This window comes from Vulpes vulpes, chromosome X, assembly GCF_048418805.1.
Source record: "Vulpes vulpes isolate BD-2025 chromosome X, VulVul3, whole genome shotgun sequence".
In the NCBI taxonomy this organism is placed as follows: Eukaryota; Metazoa; Chordata; class Mammalia; order Carnivora; family Canidae; genus Vulpes; species Vulpes vulpes.
In genome coordinates this window covers 12,813,602-12,833,915 of record NC_132796.1, presented here as the reverse complement: position 1 = coordinate 12,833,915, position 20,314 = coordinate 12,813,602, and the positions used below count along the sequence as shown (strand labels likewise).

Genomic DNA, 20,314 nt, shown 5'->3' with positions numbered 1-20,314 from the left:
CATGGCCTGTTTTTGTAAATAAGATTTTATTGGAGTAGAGCATGCCAATGTGTTTACATACCGTCCGCGGCTGCTTTTATAGTGCAATGACAGAGTTTGAGACCAGCAGGCTGGAAAGCCTAAAATCTTTACTGTCTGGCCCTATATAGCGAAGGTTGTTGACCTGGGAGAACTTACCACTGTTCTGGTTGGGTAGCAAGAGGCTGGGAGAAGTCGCTGTGTACACCTGCCCTTGCCTTCCCCCGTTTTCACTCAGATCCATCTTTTCACCACTTTGAGCTAGAAAAGACCATCCTATGTCACAGAAGAGCTCTGCTAAAATTTGGTAGAGCCAGGTCTTTTTAATGCCTTTGTTCAAATTTTATTGATTGATTGATTGATTGATTGATTTAAAGATTTTTTTTATTTATTTATTCATGAGAGAGAGAGAGAGAGAGAGGCAGAGACAAAGGCAGAGGGAGAAGCAGGCTCCCTGTGGGGATCCTGATGCAGGACTCAATTCCAAGACCCCGAGATCATGACCCAAGCCAGAGGCAGACACTTAACCACCGAGCCACCCAGGTGCCCCATGTGTTTGTTCAAATTGCAAAGCTTGGGTTGTGGATGAGTGAAACCACATGAGAGGGCCCCTCAATGGGGTAAAGGCAACTCTGCAGGTGGGGATTGGGGCAGGGGCAGGGGTGTGGGAAGGGGTGTGGGAAGGGAAGTGGGGAGAGGCTGTGTTTTGCCCTCTGCGTGGCTGTACTGGTGGGCTTATGAGTGAGGGGACTGGCTTCCGTGCCTTTTACAGTATCTGCACACTATATTCATTTTCCCCACTGCCTCCTGTCCTTTGAATGGCTTCCTTCATGGTCTCCACTTGGGATCCATTTTCAAGAGAGAAGCCAGGAATAGTTCGATGCCTTGCTCCCTTGCTTTGTTGTAGCCCTCATCTGGCCACTGTCTTCTTCTGAGGTCATCTTGTTTGGTTTTTGTCTAAATGCGCTTAGTGTTCTTCAGATAGTTTCCACCGTATAGAATGGTTTGCAGCTCTTCAGCTTTCTCTTTTAACACCACATCCCTTTCTGCCTTAGCCATATAGAACTTTCACAAGTGTCTCCCCGCACCCCTGCAAAGCACTGAGCTGTTTCACACTCACCAACTTTTGCTCTAGTGTGCCAAGTATATGGTTGCTCTTCTCTGATGAGTTCCTCGTATAGCTTAGATATGTCTATAAAAGCATCTGGAATGCTCCTTGGCCTTTGTCTCGCGGAGAGAATCGGTGGATGTGGAGGTGGGGGGAGGGCCCATCCCTGTGGCAGCGGGTTTGGGGCTACGCAGGTGTTTGCTTTCTGGTTCAGTTCCATCCTGCCCCTCCCTTCTATGCTGTCCACGGTGCTCAGGCCTGCGTGGAGAGGCCCGCCCCCCACCCCCACACCGCTGCTGCCCCCCAGCAGCCTGGCACACACTTCCGGCTCCTTAGATCCCAGTCTGCTGGCCAGCCTGAGGTTGCCCTCTGAGGAGAGGGCATGTGAAGTCCACCTCTTGAGTCGGGATGTTGTTAGATAGTCTTGGAAGGCACCAGATGCTCTGGGATAGCCCCACAACCCACACATACACTGCAATTTTGGACCTTGCCCTGTCTTCTCTTGCCCTTTCCTGCCCTCAAATTCCTTCTTCCTCAAGTCCCGGGAATGGGGGAGAGTCGAATCCCCTCACCTGCCTCTGCCACAGAGGTTCGGAGTGCGGAGGGTCCAGCTGTTAACCCGGCAGGCAGTCTTGCCCTCTCGGAGTGTTACGAAGTAATACAGAGTATGTTCATTTGCTTTATATATATGTTTTCTCGAATAGGAGTTTGCCTCGGGATGCAACTGGCAGTGATAGAGTTTGCAAGAAACTGCCTTAACTTGAAAGGTAGGCCTGCTGTTTGCTAATACCCTTTTATTAAACAAATTCTCATTACTTCAAATATTTTTCAGCAATACTGGTGAATGATTGACCTCATTTCTTAATCTTCAGATGCTGATTCCACGGAATTTGAGCCAAATGCCCGTGTTCCTGTGGTAAGTGGTTTGTTTATCTGTCTGGGCTGGGCCATTGTCATTTTGTTTCTGGCTCTGTCCTTACAACGTCAGGACATTTGGGGCGCCTGGATGGCTCAGTGATTGAGCATCTGCCTTTGGCTCAGGTCGTTATCCTGGGGTCCCGGGATCGAGTCCTGCATCGGGCTCCCCACAGGGAGCCTGCTTCTCCCTCTGCCTGTGTCTCTGCCTGTCTCTGTGTGTCGCTCATGAATAAATAGATAAAATCTTTCAACAAAAACCCCATCAGGACATTTTGAATTAGACATGATTTTATTATTATTCTTACTGCTACTTTTACTTTTATGTCAAACTGCTGTGCTCTCAATAGTCCCTCTTGTCAGCTGTGCCTTGAAGAAACACACAGTCCAGGTCTGATCTCTCTCTTTTTTTTTTTTTTTTTTCTGGGTTTTTTTTTTTTTTCTGTTTTTTTTTTTTTTTTTTTTTTTTCTGATCTCTCTTTGTAGCAGTTTTCAAGCATAGTGTTTAGGAAAGGATGAAATCCACTGTGACAACAGTTTATAACAGCTAATACAAATAAACGGGCTGTCCTGTCTCTAGACTCATCCCGTGTCCACCTGGTCTCCACAGTGGCAGTCATCTGCCTTTCTAAAATGAAGGTGATGACCTTCCTTGCACTGCTCCTCATCTTCCACTTATTTTTTTTCCTATAAAATATTCAGTACAAGGTTCTTGGCTGGGACTGAAGGCCACTGTGCTCTGTCACCTGTGGCTTTGCTACATCAGTCCCCCATATCCATGGGGAATACGTGCCAAGACTCTCAGTATATGCCTGAAACTGTGGATGGTACCCAGCCCAATATATACTCTATATAATTCAAGTGGAGGTGTCCCCATCCCTCCCATGCTTGGGGTCTATGTTTGGACAATCTGAATGATGTTTTTAGGTGTATCCTGAGATTCCCTATACCTGAGATGTCCCACCTTCCTGCAACCTTCCTTTCCATGGAATTTCAATGAAACCAGTGAAGAATTTAATTAAAAAAGTATACCAAGGGATCCCTGGGTGGTGCAGCGGTTTGGCGCCTGCCTTTGGCCCAGGGCGCGATCCTGGAGACCCGGGATCGAATCCCACATCGGGCTCCCGGTGCATGGAGCCTGCTTCTCCCTCTGCCTATGTCTCTGCCTCTCTTTCTCTCTCTGTGTGTGACTATCATAAATAAATGAAAAATTAAAAAAAAAAGTATACCAAACCTGATGATTAACAACTTCCTTGGAAGCCTATCCTGACCTCCGTTCTTTCCTTGCCTCTACCTTCTGTGCTTCATAACTACCCACTCTGTCAGAGTGCCTGCCTCACCATTGTGATCGCTTTTTTAAAAGTTTATTTAGGGACGCCTGGGTGGCTCAGTGGTTGGGTGCCTGCCTTCAGCTCAGGTCGTGATCCTGGGATCCGGGATCGAATCCCACATCAGGCTCCCTGTGAGGAGCCTGCTTCTCCTTCTGCCTATGTCGCTGCCTCTCTCTCTCAGTCTGTATCTCTCATGAATAAATAAATAAATCTTAAAAAAAAAATAAAAGTTTATTTATTATTTATTTTACTAATTTCTACACTCAACATGGGACTAGAACTCACGACCCTGATCAAGAGTTGCATGCTCTTCCTACTGAGCCAGCTAGGCACCCTGTGGTCACCTTTTTTTTTTTTTTTTTTTTAAAGATTTTATTTATTTATTTGAGAGAGAGAGAGCTGGTAAGCATGTGAGCAGGGGGAGGGGCACAGGGAGAGGGAGAAGCAGGCTCCCCATTGAGCAGGGAGCCCTACAAGGGGCTCGATCCCAGGACTTCGGGATCAAGACTTGAGCCGAAGGCAGATGCTTAACAGACTGAGCCACCCAGGCTCTCCCCTTGATCGCTTTTTAAAACAGTTTTATTGAGATATAATTTATATACCATAAAATTTAGCCAATCGAAATGCATAATTCAATGGCTTTTAGTATATTCACAGATCTGTGAGACTGTAATCCCAATCAATTTGAGACCATTCTCCTTACCTCAAAAGGAACCTCACACCCCTTAGCTGACACTGCCAACATACTCTCACCCATAGCCCTAGGCAACCATTAATCTGTTTTGTGTCTCTATAGATTTGCCTATTCTGGACATTTCGCATAAATGGCCTCATACAATATGTGGCCTTTCCTGACTGACTTCTTTCACTTACTATAATGTTGTCAAGGTCTGTGTATGTTATAGCATCTATCAGTACTTTGTTTCTTTTTATTGCTGAATAATATTCCATTATATTATAACAGATTTTATTAATCTGTTCATCCATTGATGGACATTTAGGTTCTTTCCACTTTTTGACTGTTATGAATAATGCTGCTATGGCCATTGGTATATAAATTGTGATGTGGACATGTTTTCATTTCATTTGGGTATATACACCTAGGAGTGGAATTGTAGGCCATATGGTGACTGTTTAAGCTTTTGAGGAACTGCCCCACTGTTTTCTTTTTTTTTTTTTCTTTCTTTTTTTTTTTTTTCCCTACTGTTTTCTACAGTGGCTGCAACTTATATTCCCACTAGGGTTCCAGTTTCTTCATATCCTCAACACTTGTTATTGTCTATCTTTTTTTTTTTAAGATTTCCTTTTTAAGGAATCTATACCCAACGTGGAACTCAAACTCACAACCCTGGAATCAAGAGTTACGTGCTCTACTGACTGAGCTACCCAGACGCCCCATTGTTATCTGTCTTTTTGATTATAGCCATCCCCATGGGTGTGAAGTTGTATTTCTTTGTGGCTTTTTTTTTTTTAAGATTTTATTTATTTATTCATGAGCAACACAGAGAGAGAAGCAGAGACATAGGCAGAGGGAGAAGCAGGCTCCATGCAGGGAGCCCAATGTGGGACTCAATCCCAGGACTGGGACCTTGGGATCACGCCCTGAGCCAAAGGCAGATGCTCAACCGCTGAGCCAGCCAGGTGTCCCTCCTTGTGGCTTTGATTTGCATTTCCCTGATAGCTGAGGATATTGAGCATCTTTTCATGTGCTTATTGGCCACTTATATATCATCTTTGGAGAAATGTCTATTCAGGTCCTTTGCCTGTTTTTAAGTTGAGTTATTTGTCTTTGTATTATTAGGTTGTAAGAGTTCCTTACGTATTCTAAATACAAGTTCCTTATTAGATATATAATTTGCACTATTGACATTTTGGGGCTGGATTATTCTTTGTGGTGGGCCACACTATCCTGTGTACTTACTGTAGAATATTCAGGAGCATCCTTGCCCTCGACCCACTAGATGTCAGTAGTACACTCCTCCCAACCCCTAATTGTGACACTAAAAATTCCTCCCAAACATCCCCTGGGGGCACAAGCAAAAAAGCCCTCACTGAGAACCCCTGATTTTTAGAAATCCATTTTTGTTCCTCTCTCCTCTGTCCTATTCCCTCCCTTCCTTTATAGTAGTCATTAATTTTATTTTTCATAGGTTATCTTTCTTTTTTAGATAGGTTACCATTTAAAAAATCTAAGTAAAATATCTACTTGTAACCCCCCTCTCCTCCTAGATAAATGGTAGCATGCTCTGCACATTTTTTTCTGTCTTGCTTTTTTTACTTAACATTATATGCTGGAGATCACTCCATGGAAGGATATAGAGATATTCTTCACTCCTTTTTATAGCTTGCAATTCGGACCATAATGAACCATAACTTCCCAGCCAGATGGTACTTCTAAGCCCTATGCTCAGAAGACCTGATACTACTGAAGAGTTCCTTATGAGGCTTTATTATAAACATATTTCCTGACTAATGGCTGAAATGGCTGTGCAGGCAAATCATGGCTTTTCTTTCCTAAGATAATACTTTGGGATAGGAAGTGATTTTTTGTGGGGAGGGTGGGGGGGGTGCTAGGAAGGAATTTTACCACTAGGTGCCACTGTTAGATAGCTTTGGCAGGGTTAATTCTTGGCTGACTATTCTTTGCACTGTGTGTGTGTGTGTGTATGTGTGTGAGAGAGAGAGAGAGAGAGAGAGAAAGAGAGAGGGAGAAAGAGAGAGAGAACCATTGTACTCACACATGTATTTATTTCCTTTTAAACAAATACATTGGCTAGCATGCTTGAGACACTGTGCCTCCTTGCTTTTTGTACTGATCACTCCCTGTCGGGGCACAGGGAACTTCCCCGTGCCTCCCATCATTTATTTTACCAGTCTCATACTGATGAATATTTAGGTTGTGTACATTATTTTGCTACTTTAAATCATGTTGCAAATTAGTATCCGTGTACATATGTCCTTGTGCCCCTGCATGCACACTTCTATGGGATGAGTTCCTAGAAGGGGAATTACTAAGTCTGAGGATCTGTGCATTTTGCATTTTGATAGCTTCTATACTCATAAGTGAGATGGGAACAATAAAACCTAATTGCTACTGAACATCTTTATGGCCTGCGATCAGTTTGTTAGAGAAAAATAGCCTTGAGAGGCAGCATTTGTGCTGATGGTGAGAAGTCCTATTAAGGAAAAAGGCTAAGGGAATAGAATCACCAGGCAGCAGATACCAGGCAGCCTGGGGAAGAAATTGCTTAAACTTGAGCAAACAACAATGACTTATAGTGGGTAGTGGTCATTCTGGCCCTTCCAGCTAAAAAAGTAAATAATTTGGAAACCAGGAGCCTACTCTAAGGTATGTTTGGTGTTAAAATCTGTTTCATAGGTGTGGAGGATGAAAAATAATTTTTACTCCTCCCTTCTAGGTTCTTGGCTGAGACCCCTCTTTCCCAAAAGATTAACAGAACAAAAACAAAGGAAGCTTAATAACCTGTATACCTCCTGTGTACATGGGAGAAACCCAGGAAAACCGAGTGACTCTTACAAACGGCTTATGCCATCATGTTAAATAACCTCTCCAGCTAAAAACAAAAGATGTTGGGAGTGGGGTGAGGTTAGCTGGCAAAACACAGTCAACAAAGGTATGATTGTTATGCAGATTTAAATCCACGCTTTCTCCATTCATAATGAGTTTCTAGAGATTTAGTCATCCTCTTCCTGGTACAGAGTAGGAGACACCCTTCCAGATGGAGATTTGTCTTTTACATATAAATGTTCTTCCAACGGTAATAAAGACAGGGGCATCCGGGGGAGAGATATCTAAGAGGAGGTATCTCTTATCCACAAAAAGGAAAAATAGGGCAGCCCTGGTGGCGCAGCGGTTTAGCGCCGCCTGCAGCCCAGGGTGTGATCCTGGAGACTCGGGATCGAGTCCCACATCAGGCCTGCTTCTCCCTCTGTCTGTGTCTCTGCCTCTCTCTCTAGCTTTGTCTCTATGAATAAATAAATAAAATCTTAAAAAAAAAAAAAAGAGAAATGTATTTTTCTCTAAGAGTGAAGGTAGACTCTGAGAGTACTAGGAGAGCGTGAATAGAATTTATTTTATTGTGCCATTTTTCTGCTTAATCCATAAGGTGAAACAGAAGGCTCTGGGAATTTGCAGGATATTTAGGGTTCTTTAAAGGTTTTTTTTTTTTTTTTAAGATTTTATTTATTTATTCATGAGAGACACAGAGAGGCAGAGACACAGGCAGAGAGGGAAGCAGGCTCCATGCAGGGAGCCCCATATGGGACTCGATCCCGGGACTCTGGGACCATGCCCTGAACTGAAGGCAGGCGCTCAACTGCTGAGTCACCCAGGCGTCCCCGAATATTTAGGGTTCTATTAGCGAGTCTGATTTTTTGGCTTGCTTCAGAGTGGGTTTACCTGCTTTTTGGACAAGGCTTGCCAGGAACACAGCTATAGGTGACTTGCATTCTGACTCTATCAATCACATGGCTGCTGACGACACCCTTGACCTTGAATCTGGTTTCAGATCTCCAGTTCATGTGAAGGATAGTTCCCCGCATTGTATACTTTATATGTAGAATATTTTGGGGTTTTGGGACATATACAGGAAGAATGATCTCAATCCAATATTTAGGTATGTGGCTATGCTTCATTTTTAGCATTGCTTTTCTCTTTATTGAAAATAGTAACAGGGGATCCCTGGGTGGCTCAGCGGTTTAGCGCCTGCCTTCTGCCCAGGGCATGATTCTGGAGTCCCGGGATCGAGTCCCACATTGGGTTCCCTGCGTGGAGCCTGCTTCTCCCTCTGCCTGTGTCTCTGCCTCTCTCTCTCTCTCTCATGGATAAATAAATGAAATCTTAAAAAAAAAAAAAAAAGAAAGAAAGAAAATAGTAACTAAAAAACCCTGTATTTATGTAAGATATAACACTCAAGGAAAGCAAAATCCGTGTTTCACCTTCATACACATCAGTACACACGTGTACATTTGGATCATAGTATTGGTACAGAAAAGTGAGAAATTTGAAGCACTTTAAGCAGATGCAAATGGGCCTTGGAAGTTGTGATATTTGATACTATTTCAGTTTTAGTTATTCTAGATATGACTTCTTTTTTACCCCTTTTTGATCCAGGGATTTTCAAAATGAAAATTAATTTCACATCCGACAGTGGATTTGTGGAATAGTTACATATAATTAAAAGTCGATTCAGGTGAAGAGTAATTTCTGTTATACATTAAGCATAATTAATGCATAACATTTTCCTACCTCTAGATGAAGCTCTGTTTGAAATATTTTTTCTTCCATGTTATTTTTCAGCAACTTTATATGGAAAACAAATTAAGAGGCATTAAAACAAACCAGACAGCCACTTAGAGTAACCTTTCAGGTGACTTTTTATTTCTTTGAGACTGCTTGGCATTTAGAACATTGAGCATCTCCCAACTAACAAACAAATGACTAGCTTCATTTAGGCTAAAGAACTTTTCTTCCCATCAAAGCAGCTGTGAAGAAGATAGCTATACTATGGGTAAAATAGCCTTTTATGGACCAGTTTGGGAGCCGAATAGTCATTTAATCCTGTCTCTGTGGGGGCGGTAGGTTCAGAGTTGATATTGGCTGTTAGCCATAGAAATTGCTTTGTACCTGGAGAAAGAAGAATTCTTCCAGGCATGATGGCTGGCATCTAATGGCTAGGGTATCTTCTCCACCCAAGTGGGCCTACTTTTTAAAAGGAGATAGCGCGCGGTGCTTGAAATGAGCCCCCATTAGTGAATCACAAGGGTAGTCTATAATTTTAACAATAAATGACTAAATGAGTACTTCAAACCTAATGTATTCGAAGGCTTTTGTACCTTGAGCTCAATGGGAAATGCCTTAGGAATAGGTATTTCAACCACTTGAAAGATTTTTCTGCAGTAGAAATAACTGGATGCTAGTGGAAAGAGATGATTAAAAAGAAAAAAGTCACTGTACATTTAGAGCTTGTCCACTTAAGTGCAGTCCCAAATATTGTGCATTACAAATGAAGTGCTGCCACAACCCTGCTTTAAGTTTAGTTGGGGATTCGAGACATACACTGGTGAAACATATAACCAAATATATGGGCGGTATGTGCATTATATGCACATTAATGCTAGCAGAGTTGGCAGCTGGAACTTTCTGCTGTGATAGAATGTTCTGTATTTGTGCCATCCAGTATGATAGCCACTAGCCACGTGGGGCTATGGAGCACTTGAAATGTTGCTAGTGTGGCCAAGGAACTGAACTTTAAATATTATTTATTTATTTATTTTTAAAGATTTTATTTATTTATTCATGACAGACAGAGAAAGAGAGAGGCAGAGACACAGGCAGAGGGAGAACCAGGCTCCATGGAGGGAGTGCAATGTGGGACTCGATCCCGGGTCTCCAGGATCATGCCCTGGGCTGAAGGTGGCACTAAACCGTTGAGCCACCCGGGCTGCCCTATTTTATTTTATTTTTAAAGATTTTATTTATTCATTCATGAGAGACACAGAGAGAGAAAGGCAGAGACATAGGCAGAGGGAGGAGAAGCAGGCTGCATGCAGGAGCCTGATGTGGGACTCAATCCCGGGACCCCAGGATCACGCCCTGAGCCGAAGGCAGACACTTAGCCACTGAGCCACCCAGGCGTCGCTAAATTTTATTAATTTTAATTGATTTGATTAATACTTAAGAATCCAGAGTTTAGAAAAAATACTGTGGGTTAGATTAAGAAGGGAAGGTTGTCAAAGGCTCGGAGACTTCATAGAGTGGAGGGGAGACATAGGCTAGGCCAGAATGTCTAAGATTTGCTCATAAAATACCACGTAGCTTGGTTGAAGCATGTGGCTCCTGTAGGGAAGTAGAGAGAAATAAGAGAGATTGGTATGGATTTGTGGGCATTCTTGAGTATCAGAGTCAAAATTAATCCTGAAGGCCCTAGGGAATCAATAAGATAATACCAGTCAACTGTGACATATTATGCAAATACCATACTCATTGCTGAAGACTTTCCAATAGAATGAGTGCTTTAGGAGAATTCAGCTGGCATGGGATTGAGAGAGATGAGACGGGAGAGAAGACTCTAGGCATGGCACTTCGTTGAGTCTAGAGGCAGCCTGCAATCTAAGGAGCTGGATCAGAGCAGGAGTTAGAGTAGAAAGATCTGGCTGCTATAGCAGCTTTATGGAATGGATCAACAAGAATTAGTGACTGGATAGTCAAGAATCATTCGTTCAGCAATATCTATTGAACCCGTCCCATGTGCCAGGTTCTGAGCTAGACTTGGGGATATATCAGTGAAAGAACAGGTAAAAATCCTTGTCCTGGTGGAGCCTGTAGTCTAGTGAGGATTGAAGTTTCATGGCTGACAAATGCTGGTACTGTGTATTCAAGAGGAAATTCGAGCGAATCCTGTTTGATGTGGGAGATGAGATCAGTGTTGGAAACTAGGCCAAGAAAGCCAACGAAGTAGACGTACATACACCCGTACTACATATGACACTCCATATATTTTCACCCTCATCCTCAAATGATAATTTGTCCAAGTCAGTAAACCTCAGCCAGGTGAAGATATCTCTCCCTTGTGTTTCCTGTGTGTTGCTCCCCATCCCTTCCTTTGAGGCCTTGCTAGTTTGCCCCACTTGCCCTGGGGACCCTCTGCCCAGCCCCAATCTCCACTCTGGGACCACTCCCCATCCTTGGCAGCCTCATTGTGGGTACCACCTCCTCTACCACATTCACATCACCTTATGACTCCTATACCTTTCTACTCCCTTTCTGACCTTGGTTTATCATGGCAACCAAGGGCTTTCATGATCTGAAGCCAGTGTGTACTCTTTATTTCTTTTTTTTTCTTTTTTTTTTTTTTTTTTAGATTTTATTTATTTATTCATGAGAGACACAGAGCACGGGGGGGGGTGGGGGGGCGAGGGGCAGAGAGAGAAGCAGGCTCTATGCAGGGAGCCTGACGTGGGACTCGATCCCGGGTCTCCAGAATCACAACCTGGGCTGAAGGCGGCGCTAAACCGCTGAGCCACCCGGGCTGCCCTACTCTTTATTTCTTATAGCTGACTTTCCACACTAAATGTAGTATGTGTATTTCTGAACAACATTGTACTTACATGTGTGTTTACTTGGGGGTTTTTTTCTCTCTCTCTTTTTAAGAAATATTTATTTATTTAAGTGATCTCTTCACCCAATGCGGGGCTTGAACTCATGTCCCAGAGATCAAGAGTCGCATGCTCTTCCTACTGAGCCAGCTGGGTGCCCTGTGTTTTCTCTCTTTTGGATAGCCCAGTGCTGCCTCTTCCCTGTAGGTTCCCCTCAAGGCTCTTCCTACAAATCCCAGTTGGAAATACTACTTTTTTGATTAAGCCTTTCCCTGACCTGATCCCAGACTTGCCAACTTAGGAGGATCTCAGAGGTCTAGAAATTTATATCTCTTACGGCATCCTCTGTAATACCTTGCCCATAGTAGTTGCTTTATATATTTTGGAGTTGAAAGAGTTAACATATATTTACTCTGTGAGGGGCTGATTGAGAGCCAGAACACAGGCTGAAATGGGAAGCTAGCATGATCTAGATATTAGAACTCAACAAAGCACCTGCAACAAAAAATAAAACCCCAAACCATAGACTAATGTTGGTTATTAATAAAGATGTGAAAATATTTTAATTAATTTATTTGACAGAGAGAGCACAAGCAGGGGGAGCAGTAGGCAGAGAGAGAGGGAGAAGCAGACTACCCACTGAGCAGGGAGCTCGATGTGGGGCTCAATCCCAGGATTCTGGGCTCATGACCTGAGCCAAAGGCAGATGCTTAACAGACCAAGCCACTTAGGTGCCCTGAGATGTAAAAATCTTAAATAAATTATTAGAATGCCAGGACACCTGGATGACTCAGCGGTTGAGCCTCTGCCTTTGGCTCAGTACATGATCCTGAAATACCAGGATTGAGCCCCACAGCGGATTCCTGCATTGAGCCTGCTTCTCTTCCCTCTGCCTGTGTCTCTGCCTCTCTCTGTGTCTCTCATGAATAAATAAGTAAATAAAATCTTTAAGAAAATATTAGAATGCCTAATTTAACAGTATTAAACAATAATTGATCATGACTAGACAGCGTGTTTGTCCTGGAGATTGAATTGATTGACACATTCTATTGATCAGACAAAAGAAAGAACCCCCATATCAGTGTAGTTGCTTGGCAGGCAGTCTACAGAACCCAAACTCTTGTTCTCACAATCTCATAACAAACTAGGAAGAGAAGATGAGTTCTTATTTTTTTTAAGCTTTTATTTATGTATTTGAGAAAGAGTACGTGAGTTTAGGGAGGGTCAGAGGGAGAGTGACAAGCCGACTCCGCACTGAGGACAGAGCTTGATCTAGGGCTCTATCTCATGACCCTGAGATCATAACCTGAGACAAAATCAAGAGTTGGATGCTTACCAGACTGAGCCACCCAGGCACCTGAAGAAAGGGACTTCTTAAACCAGAGAAAGACTACCTTTTACAAACCAATATCAGGCAGTAAACTCAATGGGAAAATAGTGGGGGATTCCTATTAAAACTAGGAATGAATAAAAGATGCACAGTATTGTGAGTAATAAAGTTTTTTTGTTGTTGCTTTTTTTTGTTTTGTTTTTTTAGTAATAAAGTTTTTTAAATGAGACCAACTAATGCTCTTTGGAGAATGGCATTCTCCTCCTGGCATTCTCCTGCTTTTTTGTAGATTTTTTGAATCAATACAACCTTTCAGAGAATCAATTAGATGGTCTGTTTCACAAACCATAAAAATATTCCTAACCTCTGACTCAGACATTTACTTCTCAGAAATTCTCCTAAGGAAATGTGGTATATTGATGGAGATATGAACAGGTACTCATTATAGCATTATTTAGAAGAATAGGAAATGGCAACAATCAAAATGTCCCACAATGGGGAAATAGTTAAGACTATTATGGGTATCCCTGCAGTGGAATATAATTAGTCATTAGAAATGTTTAAGGCTTTTGATGCAATGACAATGCTCTTGTATTGAATTAGAATGATACAGATTGTATTTAAACATTTCTTCGCTGTGTATAAAAATCTCCCTTGTTTCTCAGTAGTAGGGTTAGAAGTCATTTTTCTTTTTTTTGGTTAAATTCCTCTCCAACACTCCCCCTCCCTCCTTCCCCCAAGCTAGACTCAGCAAGTGGAATTTGAGGGTTCACTGTTTCTTAGCTCCTAACAGTCCCAGCAGCACAGGCTGTGGGAGCCGGGAGGGCCCTATGTCTTCCTGTCCCTTTTGTTCTACGCATCACATGCCACAACCAAGGCCACCCCTCAGTGATGGAGCAGAAGTGACTCTTGGTCCTGTAATGCTTCTACTCTCTGAGAAGGTCAATGATTCAAAAAACATGGTGAGTCCTGGAGGTGACTTTAAAGACAAATGTCTGTTTTTTGAAGGCTGCTCCTTACTAGCTGTGCACTAGAGTTGGAATTGGAAATGATATGAGCACTGAGTGGCTGGGGAGGGAGAGTGGGAACAGGGCTATTCTGGTGGAAGGCTGGAGTAAGGGCGTTGGTTTGGCATGTCAGAATTCTTTCTAAGCCTGACACTGTCTTTGCGTAGATCTTGAACTAGGCCAAGTCTTAGTGAAGATCATGAACTATTCTCAGCCTTTCTTAAAAAAAAAAAAAAGATATAAAATTAGATGCATTAGACTAAGGTTACTTTCAAATCTATTAAGCCATGGGGGTCAGTATTTGACAAGGAGAGACATGTCTAAGAATTTCTTTATTAACAGTGTTTGGACCTCACCACCAGATCATTATAATTGCAAGAATTAAACAGACATTAGCTATTGTGTATAGAATGGGGCCACATCCCAGGTGCTCTTCTTTTGGTGCTAGGAATGATATATTGTTTTGGTTTTTTCCTTCACTGGGATATCTTCTTCACTAACACCTGGAATTCTTCGAAACTAACTTCTCCATCTCCATTCTTGTCCAGTTCTTGAAAAAGGTCATCTAGGGTGCTGGGACCCTGGTTTTAGGTGAGAAGGATGGGAAAGGGGAGAGGAGAGAAAATGAATCAGTTACTACTACCCATTTTCTGAAGTTAGAGACACTGAGTCTGTGTTCCAATAAGGCAGCTCTGAGGTTTTGATTACTTGCCGCTGATGGTTGGAGATAGAAAAACCAACTTTATCTCCATGTCACCGAACTGGCTACCTGGTTTTTCCTATATCACACATTTATCTTTAAAACAAAACAAAGAAAAAGATTTTACAGGATCCCTGGGTGGCTCAGCGGATTAGCGCCTGCCTTCGGCCCAGGGCGTGATCCTGGAGTCCCGGGATCGAGTCCCACGTTGGGCTCCCTGCATGGAGCCTGCTTCTCCCTCTGCCTTTGTCTCTGCCTCTCTCTCTCACTCTCTCTCTCTCTCTCTCTCTCTCTGTGTCTCCCATGAATAAATAAATAAATTCTTTGAAACAAAAAAGATTTTATTTATTTCGAGAGAGAGAGAGAAAGTGAGGGGCAGAGAGAGAGAGAGAGAGAGGGAATCTCAAACAGACTCCTCGCTGAGAATGGAGTCCTACTCCCGGGTTTGATCCCATGACCCTGAGATCATGACCTGAGCCGAAATCAAGAGTCAGAGGCTCAATCGACTGAGCCATCTAGGTGCCCCACACATTTATTATTTTAATATTGATAATGTGTATTTTAATATACAGTTGACCGTTGAACAATGCAAGGGTTACAGGCACCAAGCCCCTACACAGTCAAAAATCTGAGGATAACTTTTGACCCCCCCCCCAATCTTAATGATTAAGAGCCTACTGTTGACCAGAAGCCTTCCTGATAACATATACAGTTAATTAACACATATTATGTTTGTTATATGTATTAAATACTGTATCTTACAATAAAGTAAGCTAGAGAAAAGAAAAGTGTTATTACAGAGATCAAAGGAAGAAAAAATACACTTATAGACTGTACTGTAAAAAATCTGTGTATAAGAGGACCCATGCAGTACAAACCCATGTTGTATAAGGGTAAACTGTAATTGGTTATTTGTGCAATCTTAAGTATTTTTCTTTATGCCTCTAAAAACATTCTTTTGGGAAGTAATCTGAGGGCTTCGCTGGACTGCTGAGGAGCCCATGGCCCAAGACAGTTGAGGCTTCTTGCCCCAAGGTTTTTCCTGGGAGCTGGCTCTATGTTGGGCTCCAGGGCTGAGCCAGCATGTGACTAGAGGCAGCAGGGTGCCATGGGCTTTCTGTAGCCTGTGCATTGCTCCCAACTACCTCGTGGGGGAGATCCACTTTCCAGATTGGGGAGCTGTGCTCTGAGACAGGGCCCAGAGGGCTCGAGGCTCCAACATTGACTCTAGAGCTCAAGCTCTTACCTAGGATCCACACCAGTTTTTCCCAAATCCCTGGGTTGCCACCCACCTGTGCTCTGTGCAGGATGACTGGATCAGTGGTTCTCACACATTGGCATGCATCAGAGCCACCAGATGGGCTTGCTGACCTTAGTAAATACAGATTGACAGGTCCCACTCCCAGAGTTTCTGATTCACTAGGCCCAGGGTGGGGCCCGAGAATCTGTATTTCCAACAGGTTCCCAGGTGATGTTGATGCTGGTGATCCAGGACTGATCACCCTTGGAGAACCACTGCTTGAGATGTTACAAGAGATCATGTGACGCTTGACTCCCTTTTTACTACGATAGTCCTGTAGTATCTTGAGCAGACTTAATTTTTGTCTCTGGCCTAAAACTCAAATCTTAAAGCCATTAGAGCTCTGCCTTTCAGGTAGGAATTTATCTGCGGCCAAACAGTACCTAGGAAATTCACTGAAATAGCAATTTAGGTTGTAAGTCAGCTTCAAATTTTTTAAAAATTGTGGTAGCATTTATCTTTTTAACTGTTTTAGTACAGTTCGGTACTGTTAAGTGTGTTGACATTGTTGTACAACTGATCTCCACATCAAGATATCTTTTAACCATTAAGATTCCTGTAAAGACATTTGATACTTTGGTGTGATCAGAAGACCGAACTAAGTTAGTTACTCAGCATTTGTTGTATACATACCAAACACTTGTCCTGAAGCATTTACAAGATTCTAAACCATACGAGGCAATGATGGAAAGAGTAGCGCTTGGAAAACCTTAGTAATCCTTATGGAAATATAATCAGGTACATGATTTTGTAAGCAGATTTTTAAAAACTTACCATTAGTCTTCCTACCTTTATTCAAATTATAAGTCATACATGCTTTTTGTAGGAAATACATAAGCCATGGGAAAATATAGAAAAATTCCCCAGTCTTAACTTTTAAAACAACTTGTTTGAGTAGACTGCCTAGGCTTTCCTATCAGATTATTATTTGTCTTTCTTTTATTATTATTATTATTACTTCCTATTATTATATTTCTTCCTTTTGAAAAAATTTCAGAGTGTGTTTTAGAATTTAATCTTTCTCAGAAATCTTTGTTGTAATTTTTAATTTAATTTAATTAAAAAAAAGTCTCTTCGGGCAGCCGGGGTGGCTCAGCGGTTTAGTGCCTGCCTTCAGCCCGGGGCCTGATCCGGGAGACCAGAGACCGAGTCCCACATTGGTCTACCTGCATGGAGCCTGCTTCTCCCTTTGCTTGTGTCTCTCTGTCTCTGTCTGTGTCTCTCATGAATAAATAAATAAAATCTTTAAAAATAAATAAATAAATAAATAAATAAATAAATAAATAAATAAAATTAAAAAAAGTCTCTTCATCTGGGACACCCGGCTGGCTCAGTTGGTAGAGCGCTCGACTCTCAATCTCACGGTTGTGAGTTCAAGTCCCATGTTGGGCATAGGACTTACTTCAAAGCAAGTAAATAAAATAAAAATCAGCAAAGTTTTTTTTTTTTTTTAAAGTCTCCTTTTCTGCTAGAGCCTTTAACCATTTTTAAAAGTTATTTTATATTTTCACTGTAAGCAAATGAGAAGAGATTGGATTAAAAAGTCATTGAATTCGGCTAGTTTTCTTTTTAGTACTAAAACCAGAAACCTCAACAACTACAACCAGAAAACTCCTCACACGTCATACTGATAGAAGGGAGATTTCTGGTTAAAATCTGGGCAGCAAATGCTCTCTTCTGAAGTTACAGCTAGATGGTGAACAAGTCAGGTGAGACAGTTGCACAGTCGCTTCCATTCTGAAGATGGTTTCTAGTTGCGGAGGAGAGAAAGGGTATTAGAGCAGGGAGGATCAGCCCACCTCTCTTCCTCGAACTATTGCCTCAAGATGCACTTTGGACAATTCTGGGACGGTTTTGACAAGAAACTGTCAGGCTAAAGAGATTTTAATCCCTTCCTGGAAGTTGTTTAGAAATGCATGGCTGCCTCATTAACACAGATTTAGGTGCTTAACACAAATTAACACAAATTTAAATGCTTTTAAATGCTTTTGAAATATAAATGGGTGTCGCCAGATGGCAATTTGTCAGCACAAAGTGGGTTTTCTCTGCAGATTGCCTAGTAAGTGCTGGTCTTCTTGACAGATCCTACCTCTAAAGATGAAGCACGTCCAAGACCAACTAATGTTCTTTTGCACACCTCTGTTTTCCTAAAAGCCTGGCCCCGAGCTGCTGAATCCAGGCTGTGTTTGCTTGGTGACCTGCGGGTCTTTTAGGCCTAGCTTCATAAAAGTGTGATCATGGCTTCCTTTTACTCTGGCTGGTGGGGAGAGTTCTGTGCCCAGGCTGTGGGGCATAGAAGGCTTAGCTCCTGCTTTCTAGGTGCATGCCATCTGAGACATGGCCTGCCACCAAGGAGGAAAGCACATGTTGAAGTGGCCTGAGTCAAGGGGTGCCCGCGCCTTGTTGGCCTTGGCTGCTGTGCTCTCTGCCCAGGAAGGGCCTGAGCTCCCTCTGATCAGTCCTGCCTTCCTCCTCCTCTCCTGCGTCCTCTCCACCCCTCTCCCCTCCCTACCTCCTGGCCCTCGGAGGCCCTGAGGCCCGGACCCTGCAACAAAGAATACTCACTTTCAGTAAAGTAGGAAATTCCGCCTCAATCAGTAGCTTCAGCTCCGCCTTTGACAGCTGGTCTGGGTCACCTTCTTTGGCTGCGTATTTTTCAAAAATGCTCTTCAGTTCTTCGGGAGACTTTTTTACACTCATTTTGGTGTCCTGTAAATTGGGAAAGAGAGGAACTCACCAAAAAGCCGAAGTGAAGTTTTACACTGATGATTGCCCACGGTTTAGTGCCCTTGGGCTCTTTCCTTGGTGTAGTAAAAAGAATCATCTTAGTATGTTAAATGTCTGTACTTGGAGTACACCTGTTAGGAGATAGTCCCTGGAGCTAAATACTTTTATTAGTAATTGTGGCATTCTGCACTTCTTCTGGCCCTGGTCTGCATCCCTAGGCTGTGGTCTTGAAGAAAGCTGAGCACAGCTTTTAGCTTCTAAACTACTAGTAATATCTTTAGATGGCACAGACCTACTCTTTTCTCCTGACCATTATCACCATTCTGAGCGGACGCAGAAGAAGCACCAGGTAGTACTAAATCACTTACCTGGTTGCCTGGCAGCAAGGCAGCTAGAAGAATCAAGTAGGAGTGTGAAGAGTTGAGCAGGATCATGACTTTTATAGTCTTCACAGACATGCCACCCTGATTATGAAATTTTCCTTTTGTTTGCTATTTAGGGGTAATTATTAATGGTTTTTGAAACTCAAGCTTAAGACTGCATGAACCTCATAATTAAGGGCAAGAGCCAATAAATGGCCACCTCAACAGTTGCTTAATGGTTCAGAGTCCCAAGAGTAAACTTGGATTTTTTTTTTCCTCCTTATATTGTATTTTCCCTCCAATGTGGCTTTATGATATTTGCTCACTGTCAGAAAGCTTAACTGTGGAGGGTTGGATATTTTTCAGTATCGGTGCAGATTTAGGCTTGAAAGAAAAAAACTTTCTTTGCATCCAGGAAAAAAATGTTTTAATGGATGGTCAATACCCTATGGTTTAAGAAATTGCAGTATGGCCATTGAAGTCCCTCTGATGTTTTGTACAGATTAGCTGCTTAAATATTAGAATACCTGAAAGAATGAACAAGCAGAAATATCACTGAGATGCCGGCTTAAGAAGTAGGGAGAAGATACACAATAATCGGTGGTTTTATTTAACAAAGCAAGATTACCAACTAGCACGGGGATTTTTCAGCTTTTTCATTATTTGTTGTTTCCATATCTGCTTTTTATTTCTCATTACCCCTTTCCTTACCACATATATGTATATGTAAATTGTTTTTATTGAAGTAAGGTTGACACACAATTTTACATTAGTTTCAGGTGTACAACTTTCCCCCTGCCCAAATATATTTTGTTGATCATTCTTAAAACTTGTGAAAACATTTGACTTACTTTTATTCAGTTGGAAATACTTCAGACTTGTGGAACTGCCAGGATTTAAAATTGGAGACTATATTTATTTCTATTGGAATGAGTTCCATGAAAGAACAAGGACATTTCCAGAGGACATTAATCTAATACGGATTGTAACTCACAATAAAGGTTTCCAGATTGACTTTAAGAGCTCTTATCAGCTTTTAAACACTTGCACGTTTCCACACTTGTACAATTTTCTCTGACCCTTCGTTGTATCATGTATATATTGAGGATTGTACCATTGGACTGTACTTTTATCTGACACTTTTCAGTTCTTAACTTCTAGGGCCTTATTTACCTTGGAGAACAAATGTGAAATCTAATAGCTTCTTAAAAACTTCCCCTGGGCAGCCCCAGTGGCTTAGGGGTTTAGTGCCGCCTTCAGCTCAGATCCTTGGAGACCTGGGATCGAGTCCCATGTTGGGCTCCCTGCATGGAGCCTGCTTCTCCCTCTGCCTGTGTCTCTGCCTTTCTCTCTCTCTCTCTCTCTCTCTCTCTGTGTGTGTCTCATGAATGAATAAAT

At 42.4% G+C, this 20,314-nt stretch overlaps 2 protein-coding genes across 5 annotated transcripts in view; one reads left to right on the top strand and one right to left on the bottom strand.

Annotated features, from left to right (window-relative positions):
• CTPS2 (CTP synthase 2) overlaps nucleotides 1–20,314 on the top strand; it is a 105,212-nt gene that overhangs the window by 37,820 nt on the left and 47,078 nt on the right. For all 4 annotated transcript variants that reach the window (XM_025997526.2, XM_072744479.1, XM_072744480.1 and 1 more), the window contains exons 12-13: nucleotides 1,831–1,893; nucleotides 1,999–2,042. In XM_025997526.2, the coding sequence (XP_025853311.1) occupies nucleotides 1,831–1,893; nucleotides 1,999–2,042 (107 nt within the window). The remainder of the gene's footprint in view (nucleotides 1–1,830; nucleotides 1,894–1,998; nucleotides 2,043–20,314) is intronic.
• Nucleotides 14,179–18,533, bottom strand: S100G (S100 calcium binding protein G). The gene is made up of 2 exons (XM_025997527.2): nucleotides 18,393–18,533; nucleotides 14,179–14,408 (listed from the first exon to the last, which is right to left on the bottom strand). Exons 1-2 carry the CDS (start codon nucleotides 18,525–18,527, stop codon nucleotides 14,304–14,306), a joined length of 240 nt encoding a protein of 79 aa, XP_025853312.1. The 5' UTR covers nucleotides 18,528–18,533; the 3' UTR covers nucleotides 14,179–14,303.

Excerpts from the sequence above, each read along its gene's own strand:
- S100G (XM_025997527.2), bottom strand. The coding sequence starts at position 18,527 with ATGAGTGTAAAAAAGTCTCCCGAAGAACTGAAGAGCATTTTTGAAAAA. Across the intron at positions 14,409-18,392 it reads AATTTCCTACTTTACTGAAA|GGTCCCAGCACCCTAGATGA; the intron begins GTGAGTATTCTT and ends ACCTAAAACCAG.